The sequence below is a fragment of the Diadema antillarum genome, unplaced genomic scaffold (assembly GCF_040938485.1).
Source record: "Diadema antillarum isolate AM-2024a unplaced genomic scaffold, OU_Dant_1.0 seq00000239_RagTag, whole genome shotgun sequence".
Lineage (NCBI taxonomy): Eukaryota > Metazoa > Echinodermata > Echinoidea > Diadematoida > Diadematidae > Diadema > Diadema antillarum.
Genome location: NW_027271286.1, coordinates 992,876 through 1,020,741, shown reverse-complemented (window position 1 = coordinate 1,020,741; position 27,866 = coordinate 992,876). Strand labels below are relative to the sequence as shown.

Sequence of the window (27,866 nt, the reverse complement as noted above, 5' to 3'; positions counted from 1 at the left end):
AAAATTGTGGTTTCATCTTTATCTGTTTGTTTTTGACTTGATGTTTGCACACTTAATTCTCTATGATCCTTCCGAGGGTTTCGCACAAGATATCTGTTAGTGTTGTTTGTGTACTATAAAAGTGGAAATTTTCGCGGTGTAGAAATTTTCACGCTTTTCGCGCAACCAGAAACTAGTGCGAAAATAAAAGCACGCGAATATTTTTGTGTGCCATATGTTCCAGTATTTGATGTCTTGATTTCTCGGAATCAAAAATATGCGAAACTCTTCCTACCCGGCTGAGCGCGAAAATTAGTCACGCGAAAATATCCACTTTTACAGTACAGTATAAATGAATGTCAGAAAATCAGTCCTTTGGAAGGGATATTTTCAAGCTGTTAGTCCCTTGGTTGCTTACTGACAAGGATTCATCGCTTTCTTAGTGGTCACATACATCGTAAAACTCACTCAAATCCAATTCAAATTCATTCAGAATGTCAGAACACAGTCAATATCCTGAGCAATTTTCACACACAAAAAAGGTAAATTAAAATCAAGCGCTTGGCGATGTTGGTGTCGCAGCCGCCATGAATTTCTCAAATCTTGATCATGATAATTAATTCTAATCAGGCCTCTGACTGATTTCACAAAGTCGGCGTTGACTGGAGATGAGAATGAGGTAGCAAGTGGCAGTGGCGGATCCAGAGGGGGACACACCGGGCACGCGACCCCTCTTTATTTCTTGTTAAAACAAAAGAAATAAAAGGAAAAAAAGTGGGGGGCATGTGCACCCCCCCCCCCTCGTTAATTTTGTACTCCCCTTTATGGAATTCCTGGCTCCACCCCTGCGTGGCGTGATCAAAAGATGTATGGGATGAGAGCCTTTCTCTCTGGAGGATAGCTGTCAAACTTCTTCTTGTACCTGTACAATGAGAGAGAAAAACAAAATGATGGCAAAAAGAAACATGAACAAACATTGAAACATTGATGAATCATCCCTGCTTATCAAGCTTAATTTGTAAATTTTTAGCACATCTGCTGGCACACTCTCTTGGCAGATTGACATTGAGGTCCTGGTAACTACCTTAGAGTGTAAATGACAATGGTAGGAATTATGTAACACTTTTTATTGTAACTGAGTCAGACTGTAAATTTAGTTGTCTCAGACTTAAATTAAGGTCAAGCATTGGGGATTAGCCAAACACTCTTTAGTTAGTGTTATTGGTGCATGGGAATATAAAAAAGTTAATGAAAATGAGGCCAAATATGATAAACGCAGCCTAAAATCATTTATTATTCTTCATTAACCAGTTCCATACTGAATTGTGAAATGCCAATAGACTTTAATTATGCAAGCCACTAGGTTCCCATACGGAACAGGTTAATACTTTTGCTTGTATCTGCTGAATCTTTAGCATGTCGAAATACTTTATTTTAAAAGCAATAAACTAATACACACACACAAACACACATAAACATACAAAAACAGACCCCCATAACCCATTGAGGCCGAGTCCTGAGTATACTTGGGCAAGTGTCTATGGGAAATGCGTGTTGTAGAAAAATCAAACCATCCTCAACAGGTTAATAGAAACATGCCTTTGCAAAACGAGTGTCTTTCCCATGTGTTGTAACAATTCTTTTTCAACACTAGTACTATAAGTATGTGTAGTTCCTTAGCCCTGTACTCCCTGACTGAAGCAATGCAGTAGAGTCTGTGTAAGGACATTCAAACCTTTCTCATAATACACACTGCATTATACAGGAGATAAAGTTGGATACCTCTATAAATTTTAGATTTCAGCTCTTGTAACCCATTGAGGATGAGCTGATTTTGTTATTACATGCATTTCCCACAGACACCTGTCCCATTATATCCAGGACTAGTCTTCAACACGTTAAAAACAAAACCACAAACAATGTAGCTCTGAAATTGTGTGTGAATGGACAGACATTCAAACCTGGATCATCATGAATACTGTGCATCTATCTATTGGATGTAATTGTTCTGACCACACCATTAATATCCCCCACTGTTGGTGTGGTTGTGAATGACTGGTAATACTGACAATGAGCCTTACAGGTGTGAATAGCTTTGTTCAATGGCTTCCACACCTGATAAACCCTCACTATGCTTTGTGTAACCATTGGCTTAAACATCTGGAAATAAAGGAATGCAGATTAGGTACCTAATCCCCCTAATCCCCACTAAGTCACCTTAGCCTTCCTGTTTAAAGACCTAGAATGAGGCACATTTGCTATACCTGAGCGGGCTTGCTACAGTGTACCTATTCAAGTAGGTGAGTCTGTTGAGGAGGGGCTGATTTTGCTACAACACGCATTTCCCATACACTCTTGCCCAAGTATACTCGGGACTCATCCTCAACGGGTCAAGTTTAAAGATTACTGACTGCTGATGAAACAGTTCAGCAAGTTAACCTGTTGAGGACAAGTCCTGAGTATACTCGGGTAAGTGTCTATGGGAAATGCGTGTTGTAGCAAAATCAAACCGTCCTCAAAAGGTTAAGCTATTAACCTGTTGAAGACGAGTCCCAAGAATACTCGGGCAGGGTGTCTATGGGAAATATGTGTTGTACCAAAAATCAGCCCGTCCTCAACGGGTTAAAGCTAACTGCATAAACAGTTTAATAGTCAAACTCAAATGCGTAGATTCATCCTATACTTTTTTTTTCATTACTTTTAGACAGTGTGCGTGACAGCTTCAGGGCTAAATTCAAACTATGTGGCAAGGAATTGTGTGTTCGATTTTCATTTTGGTTCCTTGTAAGTGTTGTGACTATCGTATCATACCAAAAGTATACTGATTGCTATCATATCTGGTCTGCAGAGCAATAACATTAAACTGATAGCCTCCATTGTCAGCAGACACTAAAATGAGACTACACCGAAAAATAAATAAATTATTAAATAAAGAAATGAATCGGCCATAAGTCAAAATTAGGAGTAAAGAAACACTGTCAGAACTAAACTATGGGAAAGAGTACTCAAGTGGTAGTTGTCGCCATGACGATGGAAGACAAGAACTCACCACCGGTGGTTGTCCCTGGACCGTGGGATGAATGTGGAGCAGCCGAAGACCCACCAGAGGAGACCGGCAGCAGACCAGGTGGCCAGGGCCCACCCCATCCACTCCAAGAGCTCACCCAGGTAGTTGGGGCACGACACCAGCTCAAAGAGACCACCATGGGGGATGTAGTAGCCCCTGCTACCTGTAGAGATTACATAAACAAACCCCCTGTTACCTTGGATGTGTAATACAAACAGATCTCCAAACTTCAAAGAATTCAAAATTCCGCTGCCCGCCTTGTTACACTTGCCAAGAAACGTGAACACATAACCCCAATCCTTCAAAATCTGCACTGGCTTCCTATAAGGTATCGCATCCAATACAAGATTCTCCTCATCACTTTCAAAGCACTACATGGAACAGCCCCGCACTACATTACAGAACTCATAACCCCATACAAGCCTTCTAGATGTCTCCGATCCTCTGCTCGAAACTTACTTGTCGTACCCACCATGCGAACAAAGTCTTATGGGGAAAGGGTTTTTTCTTTTGTCGCACCCACTTTATGGAATTCTCTGCCAGACCCACTGAGAAGTCAGATGCCAACAGACAGTTTCAAGCAAAAACTCAAAACTTATCTATATAAAGTAGCCTACGATTGTTAAATTTGAAGTCATTAATGCAGTTGTCTCAGTAGTACTGGCAACACTAATATATTGTGCTTAGTAATGTGTAATTTCTGTTATATTTTGTATTATGGTATAATTTGTTTATTTGTTTGTAAAGCGCATTGAAATTCTTTTCAAGTTTGAAATGCGCTATATAAGAATTTGTTATTATTATTATTATTATTATTAATATGTCTCAGTTGATTCCTGTTTTCTATCAAGATAAAATATATCATCACAATTCTTTTCAAGTTACTAGGAAGCTTTAGATTTGCGACGAATGCGATGGCCATTCTGCTCTGTCCCGGCGCCATGTTGCAAAACAGCTTTCGATTACAAGAGGACACAACCTACATGTATAAAAAGCAAAATGGCACCTCTATAAATATATGATCAGTGCATCGAATAGCTCTCTACATCCTGATTGAGCGGATGTAAAAATAGCCCAGAACGCAAAGTGAAAACTCACACAATGCCAGATATGGATGGATTGATCATGATAAGCGATTTCACGCATGTGCAGAGCAGTTTTGTTTTGTTTTTTCCTCTGAACATCCGTGTGGTGAAAACCTAAAGCTCCCTAATGACAACACAGGCTCGACCACATGGATAGTCCTGACAAGGACTGGAGAAAGAGGAAATGAAGAAAGTGAAAAGAAAGTTGGAAAGGTAAGAGAGGGAGAGGAAAGTCTTCACATGTTTGGAATTCATAGGTGTTTTCCTATATTTGCCAATTCCAAACAAGTCTAGAACTCTGTCCCATCAAAGAGAGAGAAACAAAACAGAACACTTCATGAGGATGAGTTCACATCTTCTCTTTCATGTTCTCATATCCTCATAGATTCAGGAAATTATGAGATCATATTAGATGAATTTAATGTCAGTGATAGGATAAACACCTGTGCAAATTTTTGAAGGGGACTTCCGAAAACAAACAGACTTTTTTTTTCAGAGCATCAAACAAGGCGGCAGGTGACACTCCCCTCACACTAATTTTGACCCAGATTTTCAAGCCTGGCAATGCATCAACAAAATGTTGATGTATAGTCCTCTGTAGCACATATGCACCTGTTCATGACAAGGTGTCAATCAATGCTTCTGTCGGGAACACAGCCATCAGAGCTATGTCAAGTTTTGGCAATCAGACTGTGTTTTTGAAGTATTCTGGCACAAGAATCGTCAATTAAAAGCCTATATAAGCCGCAAAAGTCAATTAAACTGTATATCGGAGTGGGTTGGCTTGTCTAGCAGAATGAAAAAGAAAAAAAAAAGAAAAATCTGAAACATACACACGTTCTTGGGCTAATTTAACTTGTCTCACTACATTTTCATGCCTTCACATATGTTTTTATATCTTGCATTATTGTATCTCGTCTTTTAAACTAACAGCATATCAAGCAAATCTCTTGAACAGTTACCATGGTTTAAAAAGAGGGTTTATACAGTCAACATTGTTGCTTTACCCTTAATCAGCACTCTCAGAAGAGGCAGTGCTATCCCTTCTAACAAATGAATACAGACAGCTTACACAAATTCATCATATTGAAAAGGCACAGGCTTTTTATATTTATGTAATTGATTGCTAAACGGAATAGTGATTGAGATAAAACTTCCCCAAATAATTACAAAAATTATCAGCACATTTATAGCTATTATCGCTTTAGTGTTTGAGATGCTTTGGCATTCAAATTCAATCTAATTGCTGCTCAACTTTTGGTTTCATGAACTGCACTACAATAAACAAGACTGTTTCTCCCCCCCCCCCCCCCCCCCCCCAAAAAAAAAAAAGAAGAAAGTTTTAGTGTTCTGTAAAAGTATGGCCTACACAAATTGCATTTAAAGTGAACACAATGTCAATTTGCTATGCATACCAATTCAGCGCTTAGATAAATGGTTCCCAAATGAGCACAAATACCAAAACAGCATTCACTGAAACAACTGAAGAGAGGAGGCTGTGGTAGAACAAGAAAATAAGAGGAAAAAACAAAAACAAAAACAACAAACCAAAACTGAGAATTCAATGATTCTCATCACTTCCCTTTAAAACTGCAATTAAGGCTCTTTCAAGCATCTACAAGTATGTTATCTCAATGAGGACAGGCTTATTTTGCCGTAACACTTATTTCCCATATACACCTGCGGGAGTATACTCGGGACTATTCTTCAACGGGTTTCATGTACGTCCTCCAGATGCCGACATTCTAGCAGCATCCATTCATTAACCGTTACCCACCTGATTGAGATCTCAAATTTCGGAGTTTCCAGTCCGCCCACCTGTTGGTGATGAAGCCGACGACGTAGAGCAGCACACCGAGGATGAAACGAGGATCACTGAGCAAAGTGGACAAAGAGTGGGGAGGGATGGGTGAGAGTTATTTACTTTACAAAGGCATGGGAGTTCGTCAAGCAAATTCTATGTGTATACGAGACAACAAAAAATGTATATATAAGTAAATGAGCAATCAAAATCTGCTCTCATTTTGATAAAAATATCCTTCAGTGAACAGATATATCATAATAAAACGCTCATTGTGAAAAAAGAAAAATGTTACTGTAAAAGTGGTTTCTTTCGCAGTGGTTTTATTTTCACGCTTTTCGCGCTTTGAGGTTGAACCGCGAATTTAACATCACGCGAAAATGTTTTGAACTCGCCGCTTGTTACAATGCTATTGCACACATGCACCACACAAAGATTCCGCGTATTGAGTGTATTGATGGTCAACATACACACAGCGATACCGCGCAATTTAGTAAGTACAAGCATGTCATATAGGTACTCGAGAGACGGAATTTCAGATAAGCCCGCATTTAATTTTGATTTCTATTGAATAAATAAAAGAATAATTGGATTATAGTTTGGGTTTTCATGTGCACAATAAAGCAGTTTTTGCCGACTGTGAATTCACAGATTTTGCTGACCGCGAATTTAAACACACGCGAAAAAGTCGGCACCGATGGAAACCGTGAAAGCATCTGTACACGAAAGAAACCACTTTTACAGTAGGCCTATTCATGTAGTGGCAAGCCTTTTAAATAAACAAAGGAAAACTGGAATTGATATATGGCAAAAATATGGCGATGATGATTCAAGCTTAGCGCCAGTAGTCTACGCACAACCAATCAGTAACCAGGATGCCACGCACTGACCAATGAGATCACTCCCTCATTGCTAGGGGCGGAGTCTAGCTGTGGCACTAAATCCAAATCTTCTGACATGTTTCTGTTCCGTTGAAGTCAGAAAATCATGGCCCAGAAAAATGCTATTTTCTTGCTTTTTCTTTGATCATTTAGCTTCAAAATTTCAGTAGATGATAGAAGATACACGTACATGTACATTAGACTACAAAATTATGTCAAAAACAGAAATCCGTACATATTGATGGATTTTGGTGATCTGACTTCAAACTCGATTTTCTCTGCTCACCCGTCAGCGACTTTAGGATCCTTTTGTTGTAGTGGGTCACATATATTCGCTGCATTTCTAGACAACAGAACCTATTACCAAGATATCTCATCTCCTCAATTGTCTCACTCAAACTGGCAATCTCTCCTTTTAGTGCTGCTATCCAATCCTCTGCTTTCTCATACATATTCATATAAAGCAAAATAATGAGGAGAGAAACATTGTAACAGAATAGGTAGCCACTGCAAATGCTTATTTACTGCAAAAATTGACATCAACCCTCTAACCCATTGAGGACGAGCTGATTTTGCTACAACATGCATTTTCCATAGACACTTCCCCGAGTATACTTGGGACTCGTCCTCAGCGGTTTAAAGGTACAAATTTGTATCTGCCTATAACCATACTATCATGACTGAAATTGAACTTTGGTGCAAAAAAAAAAGTTACTCTCAACTTTAATATGATAATCAGATTTTAGCAAATAGTGTTTCATATATTGCCTCTCATGGTTCCAATGGACCGAGCACTAGCAAAAGTAAGCCCAAAACAAAACAGACAGCTACGGATGACAGTTTACTTACTAGTAATAATTTGAACTGTACTTTGCCGAACCAACCCAGTCAGCGTTGACAAAGCTGAAGATGAGATTTGGGAACAGACCTCCAAGTGTAATCCTACACAGTGTGCAAAAAAGGAATGAAAACAAAGAATTGTTCCCACACTAAGCTCCTGAATCAAACATGATCACAAATCAAAGAATCATGTATAACAATACTACAATATCAGCCTCAAGACATCAGTGTCTGCAAACATTAATAACATAGGATGATAACCAAAAAAAAAAAACATCATCATTAATGATGCACTGAATTCTACGACTCCAAAAAAAATGAATTTTTCAGACACAAAATCTGTTTGGTGTGTGTCAGCACACCAGTTAGTTCCAGATGATGATGATGACTTTTGGGGGAGCTGTATTTGTTTCTGTGATACAGTGCATGGGTACATGTAGTTGCTTTCTAGTGACAGGCAATATATACACATGCATACATGTACATATGATATACTCCTGCATTCTAAGTGTCAGAAACAGGACTTAGCATAATCTGGGGAAATTAATAGGACTGGGGTTAGGGCTGCCAGTGACAAATTGCCTCTAAATCGTTCCCCTGACATATTCACTAAGTTAACCAACTACAACGTACTTCAGTACAACATTGTACTGCTACAGGGAACACACACAACTCAAAGTATTAAGAATAGAGCATAATACCAAGATTTAAGAATTGATAATTAGAAGGCAAGGTCTGGTCGTCCACTGAAGTCCTGTTCACAAATGAATTCTAGTCTGTTTCTGAAGGTAGGCTACATCATACAGGGAGACTGTTTCAGCTGACATCCCATTAACCAAATTATAAAATGATAATAATAATAAATAATACTACTAACCAAATGTCAATAAGTATAACCAAACCATAATATTAACCAAACCACATGTATATAATAATAATAATATACATTGTATAATACTATTAACCAAACGTCTCACCACAGAGGCACTTTGGCCTTGCTGTATTTCATTATCCAGGGATGGATCAGGCCGCGGTGGATGTAGTGCGCCATAAACAGAGAAAGGAAGACCAGGTTGACCGCATCAGTGACGTTGCCATAGAGAAAGAAGACCTTCAGTGGGATGAGAGAGATTGGAATATGCTGAACAGTCATTGTCACTTTGTGGGGAAATGCAAAGGTGGACTGGCAGATGTTTTTATAATAAATATCCCTGCAGGAATAGCAATGTACTAACACATTCTTTATCATCTTCTTCCAATAATATGCAGAACCTCTTTGAAGTATACTCACACAAACAACTAGTAACTCATATAACCCACCGCTGAACACTGGCACTGGTCTGATGGTCCCAGACCGGTAAATTGGTTGTCGGACCAGCAAATTTTCAGGGATTGCTAAATTCACTAGTCGACATGACAGGTAAAATAAAAAAAATAACATTGTCAGGGCCAGTAGAAAAAAAAAGTACTGGACCAGTAAATTTAAGGTTTGGACCAGTAGGGAAAATGGGTTAGTGTTCAGCCCTGTATAACCAGTTTTGAAGTTCCTTTGTAATATCTTTAGGAACCACCATGCTTTGAGAAGGCAATAGTAAATAACCTTTTCACTAGACTTGGTTACCCTCCAATTACACTGTTTGCAATGTAAAGAGTTCTAATAGCACTTGTACGCGCCGAGGTCCTATGTGTGATCTTGTGACTTTGTGTATGTTGTCCACCATTAAATACACATGTTCATCCTTCCTTTCAGCTGTTCCTTTCACTCTCGACGTTTCACGTACACACAGTCACAGACGGTAGGGGGGTATTCGCCGTACTAAACAGCCACACGCCTACAGGCACCTTACACGCTCCCATATACTGACATCGATGTTTCTTCCGTGCTATGTAACAGCATCCTAAACCTCCTAATAGCTGTACTGCGCACCAACACACTGTTCATCGTGCACCACACCGTTGATTGTCGTACTCACATGCGACACACGCAGTGATAGTAATCACAGATTTGGATCTCATCTGGCGGTCAAATGAACAATTCCCTTCCTTTTATTTTGATCCAAACCAAGTGGCAAATATCACACAATATGAGCAAAGAAAACAACGTAAGCAATGAGAGGTTAAAGGAAACTTGTAGGTTTCCACCCCTACCTCTGGTTCTCTACCTTCTGCTCTTCATGACCCTTTTCCTGCCTATCTCTAACAGCAGTCTTCACTTCACCTCTGAAGCTCTTTTCTTACCCTGGCGCCTCACCTCTCCTCTCTCCCTAACAACCAACATACATGTGACTTTTCCTATGTTCAACACTAGATGGCGCAAATGAAACAAATGCATGGAACGGCTCCTACATACCGGCCCCTTAATTTTCAAAAGAGGGTAACCCCTTTTAAAATTACCAAAACCTACCACCATCATTAATCACATTAATGTTCCTTCTTGCCACCCAACAATCTATTGACCACAATAAACAACGCTAACTCGAAAATATGCTACATACTATCAAACTACAACAACCCCTTACACATACAACCTTGTGCTACACATGTAAGCCTATAAAACATGTCTTTGATGCAGAAATAGTCACCTTTCACTGGCAACAATGGCAAGGACAAAATTGAATATTGTTATGTTTACAGAAGAACATCACATATTCATAAAGTGTCTAAACACCCTGACATTCATTATGTAACCTCTGTGTAGCCTAATGTATGCATGTGCCTCAAGTGTCAGCATGCATTCCAACAATCCACTTGTTGAAACTGTTCTTATATATCTATGAGTGCATGTCTGGAGACAGACAGTTCTGTAATAAACACTAAAACGTTAACTGCCACGCCTCTTCTGTTCCTTCCTTATTTGCAACCATGAGTTTGCTAATTGTAACCCATGATACAACAAATATACATCATACCTGCAGTCCACTTATACCTTTAACATGTACATAAACAAACTACATCAAATGTATTCCCATACTTCTGCAACACAACTGTTGACCACTTCAAGATTTAGCCAAATCCAAAGCCAGCTGTTTACAAAACATATTGTACACTCGATACTATACCCAGCTTGCATAAATGTGTCAAATATGTATGCATCCCGGCATAGCAAACAGAACGAAACATATAACATCTTCAAATGTACAATGACCAACTAAACCTGCCAAATCTATTAGCTTGAATTTGACCTACACTGTACCCTTAATCTACAATGTAATCCAAACATAAATGTATTTACAGCATGGAATTCAACCATACACACATACAGTTTTGTACCACTTCTGGATGATACTGCATACCTGTGCACCAATGCATATCAAGTATCAACATAAAATATAAAATCTTATTCATACATTTCTCATGAACTCTGTTGATATGCTTATTACAGATACCCCTATTTCTTTCAAAAAAAAATATGCATCCTTCCAGTGTTGCATTTCTAAACAATACTGTTTTGAGCAATACTGTATATCACCAAATTTTTTTGCACAAAAAAGGAACAACAAAACAAAACGTAATTAAAGTGGGTTAAACATGAACAATAAAACGTGTTTCAATGACTATTGTCCATCAAACCATGTATCAACATAACCCAACCCGAACAACATCAGTGTACTGTGTAAGTAACCAAACACTGTGGTAGAAGTGCACTGACCTTCTCTGTCATTTCTGCACAAAATTATTGAATCTCTTGAGATCTAACAAACATAATCTACTTTATCTACAGCCTTGTGAATGCCACAGCCATCTTAATTCACTGACTCACTCTGGATGGTCTCTTGGCCTAGAGAGTGAAGTTGCTTTGCACTGCAGTATACCTGAATACCGGTATACAATTGTACATACAAAACAGCATTAAAAAACCTGTATCACCTTTCCACTGATTGCCAATACAAATACAACATAACGAAACAACATAATGAAAGCAAACTCATGCTACTTACTTTACAATATGGCACTTGTGGTAAGAAAATTTGCTTGCCACTGAATAAAAATGACATATGTCACCATGACACACATAAGATACATTTTCATGTATATGCGTTTCTCATGTCTTCTTATAACTCAAATGCATACATATGTATACCTATGCGGGTATATAACATCATACTATGTACTGACCTTTAACACACTATTTGTGTATACAGCTGTACTAAAATCAATACCATCTTTCTTTATATATGCTTTGCCAAAAATCAAAATCTCTTCCCTTGCTTATAACTTATCTTGAATTTGACAATATTTCCACTTGAACAACAAGCCTAAATTTAGAATGTCTCCCTTTTGGCATGTTTGGAATTTGTAATGTTCTAAAATAGGCTGAATACACAATATACTACTCATTACATTACTGGTTAAAGGAGAATACAACCAAACAAATAAGCAAATTCTGCTAAGCATTTGTCTGTATCCATCACATATCACATGGCAAAATGCACTATATATGACTACACAATACCATCTGTGCATAATCATACAATTATAAAAACTACCGCATACAAATCACATCAATGCTTTATCAAAACACATAATGATGTATACCAGGTAACGAAACTGTACTTGCATACAAAATTCAACTCTTGCATCTGACGAATTGTTCATGTGACTAATTGGCTCCTCATTTGTTCTATCAAATCCCATGGAGTCCAAGTCACATCATAATATCTGTTCGCACAGTCCGTCCAGGCTTGACACAAAATTGTTCACGGTCCAATCACAAACCAAGCTTTACGATCAGTTCCCCTTCAGCTGGTTGACTTGATTTGTGACGAAACGCAATGTGAATTCCTGTCGGTTCGCGACACAAATTTTGTTCCATGTAAAAAATACAAAAAAGGAATTACTCATTGTCAAAACACACTCTATACTAACCAGAATTTGTTATCACAATATCTGATCACCTTTACTTGCGTATATGTATCCGGATCTCCAATTTTTACACACATATGATCACTGAGAGTATCGCGAAATTCCAGCAAAATGTTCCATCGCGATCGAATGTGTAGATCTGCAAAAACAGTCATGAATCTCCCTCTAAAAGGAGACACAGCTTGCTGATTGGTCGCAGATAAACACCAGTCTTGGTCTTCACCTCAACGCGACGGACAAGGCCTTCTCTGTCAGGTATGGTTCGCTGAATTCGTCCCATCGGCCAAACGTTTCGTGGTAGCGTGTCATCGACGACGAGCACAACATCTCCGACCTGAATGTTTCTGTTGCGGCACACCCATCTTTGCCTCTCCTGCAGTTGCGGCAGGTACTCCTTCAGCCATCTCCTCCAAAAGATGTCCGCCATATATTGTACCTGTCGCCATCGACGTCTCGCATAGATATCGGTCTGCCTAGTGACCGATGGGGGCAGCAGGGGGGTAGACTTCAACTGCAACAGATGATTCGGTGTTAGAGCTTCCAGATCGTTTGGGTCGTCAGAAACTCTAGTGATGGGTCGACTATTGATGATACTCTCCACTTCACAGAATAGCGTCTGCAAGCTCTCGTCACTCATGACTTGCTGCTTCGTCAGGGAGAAAAGAAGCTGCCTAACCGTCCTAATCTGTCTCTCCCAGACTCCCCCATGATGAGATCCACCAGGTGGATTGAAGGTCCATTGGATGTTTCTCTGTAACAGCGCATTATTAAGCTGGTCCAAGTTCCAGCTCTCGATTGCCTGCCTGAGTTCTCTCTCAGCGCCGACAAAATTGGTCCCATTGTCAGATCTCATCTCCTTGATCGCTCCTCTGCGTGCCTGGAAACGTCTTATGGCAGCAATACATGAGTCTGTGTCTAACGAGTCTGCCTTTTCAATGTGTACAGCACGTATGGTAAGGCAAGTAAACATCACTCCATATCTCTTTACCATACTGCGTCCCCTCTTCACCTCCACTGGTCCGAAATAGTCCACACCAACATGTGTAAACGGTGGTTTGTCTGGCATCACTCTGTCTTTTGGAAGATCTGCCATTTTTTGCTGCATCAGCTGCCCTCTGCGTCGTCTGCACATGACACATCTTCGCAACATTTTCCTCACAGCTGAATTGGCACCAGGCATGTAGTACCTCTGCTGCAAATTGGAGAGAATGTAATTCCTCCCACAATGTCCAGAGTTCACATGAATGTTTCTCAGGATGAGTTCCGACACATGGTGACCCTTTGGCAGAATCAATGGGTGTTTTGCCTCCATAGGCAAGGCTGCCTTACTCAATCTTCCTCCGACTCTGAGCAGGCCATTGTCAAGTGTAGGATCAAGCTTGTAAATGGAGCTTGACTTCTTTACTCCATTTCTTTTCCCATTGACCTTTGACTCTTCTCCTCTCAGTGTTGCAATTTCTGGAGCAAATGCTTGCCCTTGGACGTAGCGGAAAATAGCCTCCTCAGCATTTTCCATATCCTTCGTAGTCAGCTTTGTAGCTTCACCCGTGTCATCCCTCTGACCCCTCTTTTTCATTTTCAGCATTTCTTTCAATTTCAGCATCCATGCCACTGCCTTCCTCATACTCGTCCAGTCTGAGTAGTGAGACAACAGCCTTCCAACAGGGTCAAGTGTTTCATCACGTTCCTTTGCATTTGTCACAAAGGTACTCTTTGTCTCCCTCAGGCATGGCTCGTCACATTCAACATCACAAGCCAAAATCTTCCTTTTCAGCTCTGGGTCGTCTGTACTTGCCATGACCAAGTTCTCTGGTTGCGCTGGCCACATGCTTTCATCTGCATGAAGAAAGTCTGGACCTTCCTTCCACAGTTTCATGTTGAGGAATGGTGCAACTCTGCATCCTCTAGAGCACAGATCAGCTGGATTGAGTGCAGATTCGACATGTCGCCATTGGTTCACTCGCGATCCATCTTTAATTACGGCGATCCTGTTTGCCACAAAGGTTTTGAACCGTGCTGTCTCACTTCTGATGTACCTGAGCACTGTCATGCTATCAGTCCAAAAATATGTGTCATCCACAGGTACATGTACACCAAGCTCCTCCTTTACCAGCCGATTGATTCGCACTGCTACTGTCGCAGCTGTTAGCTCCATTCGAGGGATGGAAATCTGCTTCAAAGGGGCTACTCTTGCCTTGCTCATCAGGAAGCTGCATTTCACTTCGCCCTGGTCGTTCACTGTCCTGATGTATGATACAGTGCCATAACCTTTCTCGCTGGCGTCGGCAAAGTGGTGGAGGGTGATTGACTTCGCTGCCCTGAAAGGCCCCGGCATTAGACATCTAGGCATCTTGAATTCTGACAGATGTGGGAGTTCCCGTTGCCATGTTTGCCATTTCCTCAGCAACTCTGATGGGATAGGTTCATCCCACCCTAGTCCCAGCCGACACAATGTCTGTAGAAGCTGCTTTGCTTGCAATGTGACTGGAGACACACATCCAATGGGGTCAAACAGAGCACAAACTGTGGAGAGAATTCCTCTTCTAGTAGGTGGTCGTTCTTTCATCTGGATTTTGAATCCAAAAGCATCATCTTCTGTGTGCCATAACATGCCAAGTGCTCTCTCGGTTGGCATTCCTCCTTCCTCAAAATTGAAATCCTTGACAACCTTCGCTCTCTCCTCAGCTGGGATCTGCTCCAGGACTTCTCTCTTGTTGCTGTTCCACTTTGTTAAGTGAAATCCCCCCTTTTGACACGTCTTTGTCAGCTCTTCTGTCGTCTCAATTGCCTTTTCCACTGAATCGGTAGAATACAAGCAATCATCGACGTAGAAATTACGGTGAATGATTTCTACTACATCCCTAAATGATGACTTCACATGCTCATCCGCCGTTCTCTGCAATGCGTAGTTTGCGCATGATGGAGAAGAAATAGCGCCAAACACATGTACGCACATACGATACTCGATCAGCGGCTGTTGAAAGTCCCCATCCTTCCACCACAAAAATCTCAGGAAATCTCTATCTACCCTGGGCACTAGGACCTGAGAAAACATTGCCTCTATGTCAGCCATGATGGCTACCTCTCCCAGTCTGAATCTTGTCAGCACTCCGAATAGACTGTTGGTCAAATCCGGCCCCTTTAGGAGTTCGTGGTTTAGGGACGCTCCATGATATTGCGCTGAGCAGTCGTACACTACCCTCAGTTTGCCTTTCTGTGGGTGCAGGACTCCGTGATGTGGCAGGTACCAGACTTTTCCCTTTGTCCCTGTCAACTCCTGCTCTCCTATCTTTTCAGCGTATCTGCTCTGAATTGTTGTCTCCATGCACTCCTTGTATTTCTGATGGAAATCAGGCTGTCTTTGGAACTTCCTTTTCAGATGTTCAAGTCTCTGTTCGGCGAGAGGCCTGTTATTTGGCAAGTCTATCTCCCTTCTGAATGGGAGTCCTATCTCATAGTGCTGATCACGAAGCCTGATCGTCTTTCCTACATCTCTCAGAAATTTCTCGTCCTCTACGGAAATCTCCTCCTTGTCATTCGACAGCAGCTCTGTAAAATCTGTGTTGTATAGACTGCTCAACTTCTCTTGAATGTCATCCAAGCCTTTAACCTGAGCTCTATGCGAGGTGATCCACTGTCGCTTCCTATTGTCATGCCTCTGACATCCATACACCATCCATCCTAATCTTGATTGACACGCGAATGGCCCACCATCTTGGCTGCTGATGACTCGCAAGGGCTCAAATGCCTTTGGCACATTGTTTCCTATCAATATGTCCACTTCAGCGTCTATCTCTGGCATTTCTACTTCCTGTAGATACGACCACTTCTCCAAATCGACCTTTCTCGGGATATCGTCCTTGGATACGGGTATAGATGCCCTAGTATAGACCTCAGGAAGGGAAAAGTCATCTTTCCCGTTGATGTTGCATATTTCCAGATCATGTAATACGTGTGTTCGTACCACCTTCTCATCAGTCATGGTTTGCAGATGTATCATCCTTGACTTTCCTTTAACCTGCAACCTTTCCTTCAGTGCTTCAGTGCAGAATGTCCCATTGCTGCCACTGTCAATGAAGGCATATGTGTTTACTTCTCTGCCAGTTGCCCTTGATCGCACCACCACAGGAATAATGGCTGGCTGTGCATCCATTGTTACTCCACGATTCGTCATCGAGCAAGTATGGTTCTCCACAACTCGTGTTCCTTCTCCATTCCTTGTTGACTGCACTCCAGTGTCAGATTCCCTTTCTTTCCTTTGAGTTGTTTCAGATTCAGCATTCTCTACCTGGCTCTGAGCTTCAGACTTCCTCTCATCTGAGTGTGCAGGATTCCTATGTAGCACTGTAGGGTGATTATTCTGACACAGCTCACATTTCAACCTTTCTTTACAGTCCTTGGAGAAATGAGATCCTCGGAGACAAGCAAAGCATAAACCCTTCATGCGACAAAATTGCACCTTCTGATCATGGGGCTTCTTGGTGAAAATTCGGCAGTCTGTCAGGTGATGATTGTCCTTGTTACAATACAAGCACTTCTTCCTTTCATCATTCTTTAGAACAGTGCTGAAACTCTGCCTTGGTTTTGAAGGAGTAGCCTTGGATGGGTTAGCACGTCCCTCGCCTGACTTTGGTGTTCCTGTTATATCACCATACAATGGGTTGTTTACAATTCGTGATTGCCTACTCACGAAACGCACCACATCAGCAAATGTCAGGGGTTCTTCATGTACTTCCTGTATGGTGTCGACAGTGTACCTCCATTTGTCTCGAAGCTTGAATGGCAGCTTAGATATCACCATCTTAATGTGCTGTGTGTGATTGATTTCTTGTTCAAGCTGCAAGTCCTTGGCCAAATTGCTCAGCTCGGTCACAAATAGTGTGTAGCTCTGTAATCCTTCAGCATCCTCATTCTTCACGTTTGGCCAAGCTTCAGCTTTCTTCATCATTCTGTCGAGGACCTGATGCTTATTACCAAACTTCTTCCCCAACAATGCCTTTGCCTTGATGAAAGCCTGCTGATGGTTGTCACCATACATACAGCTCCTCACAACTTCATTAGCCTCACCTCTTGTGTACTGTTCCAAGAAGTACAGCCTGTCTGAGTTATCGGTAGTCTTGGATTCAATCACATGTTCAAATGCCCTCATGAAACTGTGGAAATACATGGGATTTCCATCAAAGGGTTGCACATTCCTCTGTGGTAACGATGACTTCATATAACACTCCAACAGAAGCTGTGTGAATTGATTTTGCTGCATCTGTACCTCTGTCAAGTGACTGGCCGCATTTACATCTGCTCTTGAATCTCCTTCTGCAGGACTGCCTGTGATTGGGTTTGGTGTCTGGCTATGAACTTGCACTGGTGTTGCTGGAATGGGATTAAAGGCTCGAGGGAATGGTCCTTCAAACTGCTTCATGGCGTCTGCCTTTGCAGTAGCTGCAGCAAGTTCTATTTCAACTTCCATTTGTTCCTTTCTCCTTAGCAGTTCTTGTTCCTCCCTTTCGAGGGCCTGTCTCCTCTTCAATCCTTCCAACTTCACCATCAGTTCTGCCTTCCTCCCAGCAGCCTCCATGAGCACACTGGTCACGCTGGTCTTTGAATTACCTGATGCTTGTGACACACTATCCATAGCATGTACCTCATCACACTTCGTTGGGGGCGGCATTGCTCCGTGTGACTCCTCAATCTCTAAATTTGTCCCAGGGAAATCTGAATCTACTGGCATCCATGGATCCATGCTCTGCAGAACAACACTTGGTTGCAGTGAACCATCTAATAACTTCGAACTTGGAATTGGTTCCTCCATTTGTGTATCTCCAACAAAGCTTACCAGTGTGTGAAGATCAAATAGGTTCTAGACGAGAGAGCCTCTCACGTCCTTCCTACTATTTACTAATGATCCTGCCTCTGAATGTGGACCTGATGTGCGAGATGCTTATCCTTCATCTGCTACCTCTCCCATCTGTATTGCAAAGTTCTCAATTTACTTTCACAACTACTGGTAGAACCTTCTTCTGATCTTGCTTTATATCATAGATGGTCCTCCTCCTTCCTATTTGTTTGAAGTCTGATCCTGTCTTCTACCTACTTCCTGTGCAACCCAGTAGCTGTTCCTCATTGCGCAGCCTTGCCTCTATGACTACGATCCTCTTTCAAGGCTAATTCTGTTCCATATTTATGTGCCTTGGTTTGCATTTCTCTAATCATCTTTCTCATTTGTTCATTTAGGTTCTATTGTTGTTGATGTGCAATCCATTCCACAATATGCTGTAGGTCTACATCTGACTAGAGTGTACAGTTCTTGGGTCTTGTAGTCAAATACCAGATAGTAGATCCAAAATACCATATCCAGACATAAGTCCTGTCTCATATCCTTCTCCTTGGTATCATTGACATTAGACTTTTAGAGTCATAGACTTGGTCCCACATTTCAGTCTCTGGACAGAATGCTTTGTTCACTCAATATGTTTTCTACTGCTTATTTCATCTTTTATGAACTCATCTTATTAGGTAGGTTCTACCATGTGTATGTAGGGCTGTACCTGTACCTAATTCTATAGAGTACGATAATATTTCACAAGACGTATGCCTGCCTTTATCCAGCAGGGCAAAATGTACACTGCACTGTATTCTAACGTTGTTAGTGCCTGTACAAGTACTCACAGTCACACTCGCAGTTCACCTAGCAAATCCAAACACTGAAACCATTGCCATTGTCATTCCATTTGTTGCATCTGACTCTGTGTTGGCTCCAGTTGAACTCGCCTCAATGTAACGTTACTCTGTTAGACCGTCGAGGGTGGGTAGTGACCAACGTTATGCTGTCATCATAAATGCCTTGACTCGTTGAGAGTTGAAATGTAGATTTCTAGCAGTTCTGATCCTCAATATCCAACTCAAAATCGTAATAACTGCTACTGCTAGACCTGTCCCTTTAACTCATCGAGTCATGAACTGTGCAGCTGAACAGCTAACCAAAGTTTCCTTTAACTAAGAATGTACGCGCCGAGGTCCTATGTGTGATCTTGTGACTTTGTGTATGTTGTCCACCATTAAATACACATGTTCATCCTTCCTTTCAGCTGTTCCTTTCACTCTCGACGTTTCACGTACACACAGTCACAGACGGTAGGGGGGTATTCGCCGTACTAAACAGCCACACGCCTACAGGCACCTTACACGCTCCCATATACTGACATCGATGTTTCTTCCGTGCTATGTAACAGCATCCTAAACCTCCTAATAGCTGTACTGCGCACCAACACACTGTTCATCGTGCACCACACCGTTGATTGTCGTACTCACATGCGACACACGCAGTGATAGTAATCACAGATTTGGATCTCATCTGGCGGTCAAATGAACAATTCCCTTCCTTTTATTTTGATCCAAACCAAGTGGCAAATATCACACAATATGAGCAAAGAAAACAACGTAAGCAATGAGAGGTTAAAGGAAACTTGTAGGTTTCCACCCCTACCTCTGGTTCTCTACCTTCTGCTCTTCATGACCCTTTTCCTGCCTATCTCTAACAGCAGTCTTCACTTCACCTCTGAAGCTCTTTTCTTACCCTGGCGCCTCACCTCTCCTCTCTCCCTAACAACCAACATACATGTGACTTTTCCTATGTTCAACACTAGATGGCGCAAATGAAACAAATGCATGGAACGGCTCCTACAGCACTCCTGCTACAAATGTTTCCTTGCAAAGAAAGTATGAAATTTTCTGTTGTACCAAAGTATTTTGCAAAACAGGACAGAATGAAACCTTGCCTCTGTTTGTGCTTTTTACAATCTTAGTAGACACTGACACATGTATGATGGCATTTCATTGATCACAGTTAGCAGGAATAGTTATATTCACAGTATTTTGCTGCACTAACAATATATCACTCCTGCAAAATGTTTTTTGTCACATTACGACTTTACAAAATCAATTTAGTGTGTTTTGAATGGACATAAATCAGCCAACACTTGACAAAATTGTGTCCTCTTGCTGAGCTGGGCCAGGTAAGATTTAAAGACCCCCAAATGCAGGGGTGGCATTCTGAGACCGTTTTATAGCTGTTGTAACTGCGTTTTATCTCACGCTCTCTTTGCCTGATAATGCCATTGTCCTATTTGTGCGCACATCACAGGATGAGCACTTGTTAAAATGTGCATAGAGTTAAGCAAGGCGCATTTTGCCAAAGGAATAAATCTTAATTGGTTTTTAAATATCTCAGATGCTACTTCTGACAATATTTCTATCGGATATGATTGATTACGGTGGGCGTGGTTTTAATGACTTGCAACACCGTTAAAACACTTCTCAGAATACCAATTTACAACTGTTTTAGCTGTGTTGTAACTCACAGACTTACCACAGAAGTTACAACAGAAGTTACAACAGAAGCTACAACAGAGTTACAACGGTGTTCAGAATATCAGCCCAGGTGTCCAGAGACTCCAACCCGAAGCACCTTCTGATCGGGAGATTCTCCCGCCTGAAACCCCTAGCAAACGGGAGACTCCAAGTTTATGTGTGCTAAGTGCGAAGTTCCTAGGGTTACAGATGCTCTCTGGTGCTATCTAAGGCTTATTCTTGCAACATACGATAGCAATAAGTAAGAAATACTTTCCAACGGGAGACATTGAGCCAGGGCGGGAGAAATTAAATCTCAAACGGGAGAACGGGAGATTTTGCAAAATTGGGTTTTCGGCGGGAGATCTCCCGTCGAAAACGGGAGAGTTGGAGTCTCTGGGTGTCCTGACACTTGAAATATTACTGATAGCTACTATCTCACCAGTGGGAATAATATGCAACCAGGAGGGCCATCGGAGAGAAAATGTCCAAACCTCTGATGAATGAAGAGTCCTTTTGGCTCCGCTTTTGTCTTAGTCTAGGGGATTAAGAGACAAAACTATTGGTAAAATGAAGATCAATTTCTACAAGAAATGCAGTGAAAAATCCTGGTATGATTGAGATATCAATTGTCAATGTCTTAAATGTTTGACACAAAGTATCAACAGTTGTTGATCTATTTAATGTAGGTATGGGTTTACTGTCAGTAAAACTGAACATTCATCAAGATGAGAAATGGTCACATCACCACACGCAAATTCAATAACAGAAGTGCATGACATGAAAGATTGGTATGTTTGAAGAGTCCTTTTACAATACAAATACTACTACATCAGGCTCGTTGTACTGAGTAGTAGTAGTAATAATAATCATAGTGGCTACTTGTATAGCGCACAGGATGTCTACCTTTCAGTGCTCATGGCACTTTAAAAAAGAAAGATAGATATAAACATGTATACTTGACAGCTCAAACATGACAACAGAGAAGAAAATGGCAAACAACAAACAAACACATACCAGATAAAGAATACAACTGTATTCACTGTATCCCACTTTACATTCCAAAACCTTTCACTGAACATACACACTGTGAGTGCAATTTGTGTTACATGCATGGCAACACTTGAGCCTGCAAATATTAACCAAGATTGACACCAAATAATAGGCAGGGGAAGTTTATCTCACTGATGGCTGAGAACTTCTGAAATAGCCCCTAATGTGTTTGCCACTTGTGAAAGTTCCCACATTTTCAGAGCATCCTATACATACTAGGCTGGTCTCATGATCCATTCACACTGGGATTTGCAGCACTCTAGAGCTTGTATCTGTGATGCTCTTCTAGCTAGTGTGAACTGGGTTTCAGATCTAAGGGGCGAAAATATCTTTCATCACCTGTCGGGTTTTGATGCCATCGCCGTCCCCCTCAGAGTCATCACTCTCCTTCAATTGCACACACGGCGTCTTGTCGCCCCTGGTTACCGTGGCCTGTTGCTGATATTTGGTCGGGTTGTCCTCGTGCTTGCCGTAGGTTGCAGGCTCCCGAAACTGGACCAGAAAAGAGATGAGCGCAAAGACACCACCGAATATCACAAAGCCATAGTGGACCCAGAAGTGCGTCCTGTCGACATCAAATGTCCAAGGAATGGGCTGCGAAAGAAAAGGAAAATCTGATAAAGTAAAAAGGCAAGTATAACTTTTTATAAAGTAAACTGCAAAATTACCAGAACAGCTTCATTTTGATTTAAATACTGCAAATGTCAAGCAATGGACATTCTATTTTTCCTCCTAACTTTCTGTTGTTGATGACAATTCAGTTTGCATAAAACAATGGGCCTACTTATTTGACATACAAATTTGTATTGAGCTTGCCCTAATGTGACATTATACTACAAGTTTGGAAGGAACCATGAGTGTATAGCCAGTTTTCATACAGTGTACGTTGTACATGGAGGTGATAAGTTGGACACGCTTGCCATGTGTGCAACTAAATCCATCCTTGACCTTAATAATTAGAACTCCCCTCTTCCATGACAAAAATGAAATGTAGCCAACATTTCCCCAAAGGGTGACAAAGATAGAGTGGAGAACTACAGACTCTGAGTCATATCCCAACATCTATTGTCTGTAAGGTCGCAGAGCATATCATACACAGTCGGATCATGCATCCCCTTGACACACAGTCTGTAAACAGACTGTCGATTTGGGTTCAGAAGAAAACGGTCTTGTTAGTTAGATATCTCCTTGTAACCATAATTATGACCTTGAATAGGACTCTGAGATAAACAATAGATTGACACCATTCTCCGAGATCGTTAAAAGGCTTTCAAACGGGTACCCCACAAGTTGAAACATGAAGTCAGCGATAACCTAATTTTTTAAATCTGGAACTTCCTCAAAGGGCAAACCCAACAAATCTTTCTTGAGAGAAAGAAAAGCAACATCACCAATGACAATGTTACTTCGGGTGTGCCACATCTAGGGCATTAGGCCAGCTCCTGTTTTTTGTCTACATCAACGACCTCCCAGGTGGCGCCTCCTCATCCATTTGACTATACTGTATGCAGCCAGTGCCCTCACTATACAGAAGAAATTTTCTAAGAATGACATTGAGTCCTAATCACAGATAGAGACTATCCCACAAAACCATGTCCAGGAATGGAAAAGGAAATAAAGTCATGTCCTTCAATGTGGATAAATGTGAGGAGCTGAGGTTTTCACACAGGAGAAAACCCATCACTGGAGCTTCCCCTTATTTCATCCACAAGATGGCCCTCTGCACTCTTGACAAAGTAAAGTAATTTACCTTGGAGTTATCCTGACTTCAGCAAAACATCAAACTGGAAACCCAATATAAATGTTCACCCCATCTGTAACGAGGCCAGGAAGGGTAACAGCACAAATGGCTTCCTTTTAATGCAATATTATGAGGAAATGCCCTCCCAGCACAGCGTAAGCTAGACAGAAAGATCCGTCTGTCCGGAGGAGTCTTTTATTTTTTTTGACATTATCGCTCTCCTCCGTATCCATGAAGCCAGATGCAGTCTCCGCGGAACATTTCCCCGACGACCAGATACAGACCGATCTTTCGGTCAAAGCGTAAGCAAGCTTACTTACGTCTGCCAAATTGTTGAGCACTCCTCGTCATTTTATTAATGTGAGGCCCTTACACCAAATAGCTCACCTCTGACGATAACTGGTTAGGATCGAACTGGTCCACCGCCAGTGCGCTGCCAGATTTTTGTGCAGGCTGACTCAATCCACAAACTTCCAACAAGTAATGTACTGTACACTTAATTTATATCACTCTTGAGGTTCCTAGAACGAGACTTCAATTTTAAAGACATAATTACAACCACAAGGCATTGACAGAATAAAACAACCAAAACAAAGATCTGTTACCTCAAATAACGTGGAGTTGCCTGACCCCATTGTAATAATGTCACAGAGAACACCGTCGATTTCTCGTAGTCGTAGTACAGCTACAGTAATGTTATAGAGTTATAAAATGAGACTGGTCTACCGGCGTCGCGATCACGTCGATCACTACCAACGTCAACGAAGCTTGCACTGCACTGCACTCACTGGGACACTGCACTGTTTGCTTGCTGCTGTCGACGCAGTAAAAAATGTCATCCGGTTAATGTTTCTTTTGGGTGGGTGTTACATTTGAGTTGGAAATTATTAATTCTTTGGCCTCTGGCTGTACGTTGTGGGCAGTGAACGCAGGATCCGATCCCGAGGGGTGGAAATGATTGTTAGTTTTCTACACACCGAGTTTACAAACCTGTGTAGCTGGCGTTATGCAATATCCGTAGACGTAACAGTTAGGCCCTATAACTTCTCAAAATACTACATTTCATATCGCAAATTCACATAAATGGCAAACAGATTTTCATCAATATTTTTTAGTACATATTTTTTGCAATTTTATGAATATATCTTAATTTTAGGACAAAAAGAATAAAATTTACAATAAAATTAAAACTAAAGATATGAACTTACAACTACGAAGTAAACGAAATGGGGGAAAAGCGGGAGCGTAAGTACAGTATTTATAAATATTCATGTTTGACTAAACATGCATTATTCATTACGGCGAACTTCGTGATCTTTGTCTTTAAAGGGGAAGGCTAGTAACTGATCAGTGGGAATCAGTGGAAATGCTGGGAGATGATTGTTCTAATCCTTATGGGATTCATTCAAGAGTTCATTGTATATCTATTGTTGTGTGAAAATGATTTGCTTCAGAATGGTCTCATATTCAAGTAATGTGCAGTTTAATGCTTCCAGGTTGTAGCGTCCCTGGTCAGTGACGGAGCATTAATCTGCATATTACTTGAATATGAGACCGTTCTGAAGCAAATCATTTTCACACAACAATAGATATACAATGAACTCTTGAATGAATCCCATAAGGATTGGAACAATCATCTCCCAGCATTTCCACTGATTCCCACTGATCAGTTACTAGCCTTCCCCTTTAAATAACGACACAACTCACGCTTCTGGCGTTCATTCTTTATGCGGTGACCGCCCAGTTCAAAACCAACAAAAAAATCACAGATTCGGACTCAGGACCAATATATGTAATTTTTAAAGCTTATCTTACCCAAGACAGTATTCTTTTCTCGACCTTCTGTCAAAATTTGGCTGGTTAACCAAATCTGAAATCGCACTTTTAGAAGTTTTACTGGACCATAATTATTTTTAGGGACAGGCGCTGCTTTCACTGGGGAAAAGAAAACATTTTAGTGGATATTTAATATGTAAAGCACGCCTGGTCAGGAGTGACCCTACTCTTTAAATCTACTCGATTGATTGATTGATTGATTGATTGATTGATTGATTGATTGATTGATTGATTGATTGATTGGAGGATTGAAAAGGTATCACTTTTATCAAAAATCATCCATGGCAGCCCTCAAGCTGCATTGCGCACATTTTTCCCTTAGAACCATTCTGAATGTTAGATTGAAGTTTTAAAAATACTATAAAAGCTAGATAGAATAAAAAGAATACCAAAAAATATCCATCTTGAATATTGTGCAATAAAATTGGATTATTACTACAAAACAAAACAAACAAAAAAACAGATACTGAAGATAGGATCTCTATGTATTTTAATATAATCAATAAACGAAATAAAAATATTATTGTCACCAAAATATTTATGTTATAATTCAAACTAATCAGTTAAAAAACACAAAGATACACTTACGTTACCACAATCATATCCAATTATAACGTCATGCACTGTTGAGTCTCATTACTTTTATATATACAATCCAGTAATGCTCATTTAACATTCAAATGGGATAATCATTCCAATTCTTCGAACTTCGAAAGAGCAATGAAAAAAATAGGAAGTGTTGTGCGGAATAAATGAAGAGTTTGTTTGCAAACACCGATAAGTCCATATTTGCCATTTGGAGATATTTGCGATTAAAGGTCAAGAAAAATAAAGATAATAATAGGAAAATGTTTGCTTCTTTTTGACCATAACTTCAAAAATGTCCCTTTATGTGTAGTGACCAATATATCATTGAAAAGGTATTATTTTGTACTTTATGACAGAGAACGTACTTCAAAATCTTCAAAAATGGACTTATTGGTTTTTGCGAACAAACTCTTCAAATCGAGCGTCATACTTGGAGCTTCTTGATGTTATGTCATGTCAGGAATATTGTAAGGGGTATTGTATCTAGATCGGTCGTTCCACGGTAAAAGGGTCTATCTTGAGAAATGTTACTTCGGAGAAAAACGGGTTTAAAGTTTGGTGTATTTGTATGTCTGCCTCTTGTGTTTGTAAAGAGAATGGCTTGTGAGTGTTATTTATTTGAAAATATAAAAAACGAATTATGAAAAATACACCAAACTTTAAACCCGTTTTTCTCCAAAGTAACATTTCTCAAGATAGACCCTTTTACCATGGAACGGCCGAGATACAGCTGCTGACGGGACTAGTGGATTATGGGCACATGACGCAATATGCATTTAACCAGATTGTTGCATTTGTGCGAAATTGGATCTGTTCTAATCAAAATGCTTTGTATAAACATACTTTACGAATATTCAATTCAATTCAATTCAATTCAATCAAATCAATTTTCATTTCCATTAGATAAACAGGGAAAATTGTGCAATGCATTAACAGAACATATTTTGTAATAATTTCAAAAACGTAAATTAACAAAATACATGTGATCATGAGTAACAACAGAAAGGTATATATAGCCTACAATATGCATAGTACAAGGATAGGAATGGAAATGGAGGGTCCCACTAAAAAGCGAAGTTTGTACGATATGGGACCCTCATGACATAATAATATGACATAGATCTGTTTTTTTCATGCACTTTGGGAGTTCATGGTATTTCCTACGAGATTTTATTCACAGCAACTCTTTACATGCTAGAATAACAACTTTTCTTAGTACAGTATACTCTCCGCGTAATCGGGTATCGCTTAAACGGGTACTCCGTTTAATTGGGTAGTAATGTCAAAATCAGTTCCAATGCACATTAAATTTACCTGATAATCGGGTTGCCTCTCCGCATAAATGGGTAAATAATTTTCTTCTAATATAATTTCTACCCACATTTTATCGCAGATAAAACACTTTAAGAAATCATGAATGTCAAATGTTCCATGGGTAATCGTATTCTCTGTAATTTGCAAAGAAGACCAATCATTTGGGGAGTGATTAAACATGAGTTTTCTGAAGACATATTTGTCCGTAAAAAGAGTGTAAATTATTGCTCGTGACTCAGCAAGTGTAAGGTATGTATAATGCGCCGTGCAAGCATGCGTGTTCAAGCATACAGCATAGGTGTTTGGTGCAGTGTACAATGCATGTATAATGTATATACATGTACACACATTGTATGTGTCAAATGTGAATGAGACGTGTTCTTCTGTTAATCGGGTACTCCGCTTAATCGGGTAAGAAACGCTCTGCCCGAGCCTACCCGATTATGCGGAGAGTACTGTAGTAGCCAATCAG

The 27,866-nt window shown here is 40.5% G+C and overlaps 1 protein-coding gene across 1 annotated transcript; it reads right to left on the bottom strand.

The window, feature by feature from the left end:
- Positions 1–837: 837 nt before the first annotated feature.
- Positions 838–24,402, bottom strand: LOC139729443 (uncharacterized). Its single transcript, XM_071640368.1, has 8 exons — positions 24,262–24,402; positions 22,255–22,509; positions 21,305–21,400; positions 8,631–8,764; positions 7,663–7,755; positions 5,905–6,006; positions 3,029–3,202; positions 838–901 (listed from the first exon to the last, which is right to left on the bottom strand). Exons 1-8 carry the CDS (start codon positions 24,289–24,291, stop codon positions 838–840), a joined length of 948 nt encoding a protein of 315 aa, XP_071496469.1. The 5' UTR covers positions 24,292–24,402.
- Between the last annotated feature and the right edge of the window lie 3,464 nt (positions 24,403–27,866).

What these genes read in the sequence shown, in the direction of transcription:
- LOC139729443 (XM_071640368.1), bottom strand. Translation starts at nt 24,291, where the DNA reads ATGGGGTCAGGCAACTCCACGTTATTTGAG. An exon ending in GCAACTCCACGTTATTTGAG is followed by an intron (nt 22,510 to 24,261) that starts GTAACAGATCTT and finishes TTTCTTTCGCAG; the next exon opens with CCCATTCCTTGGACATTTGA. An exon ending in GTTGCATATTATTCCCACTG is followed by an intron (nt 8,765 to 21,304) that starts GTGAGATAGTAG and finishes ATCCCACTGAAG; the next exon opens with GTCTTCTTTCTCTATGGCAA.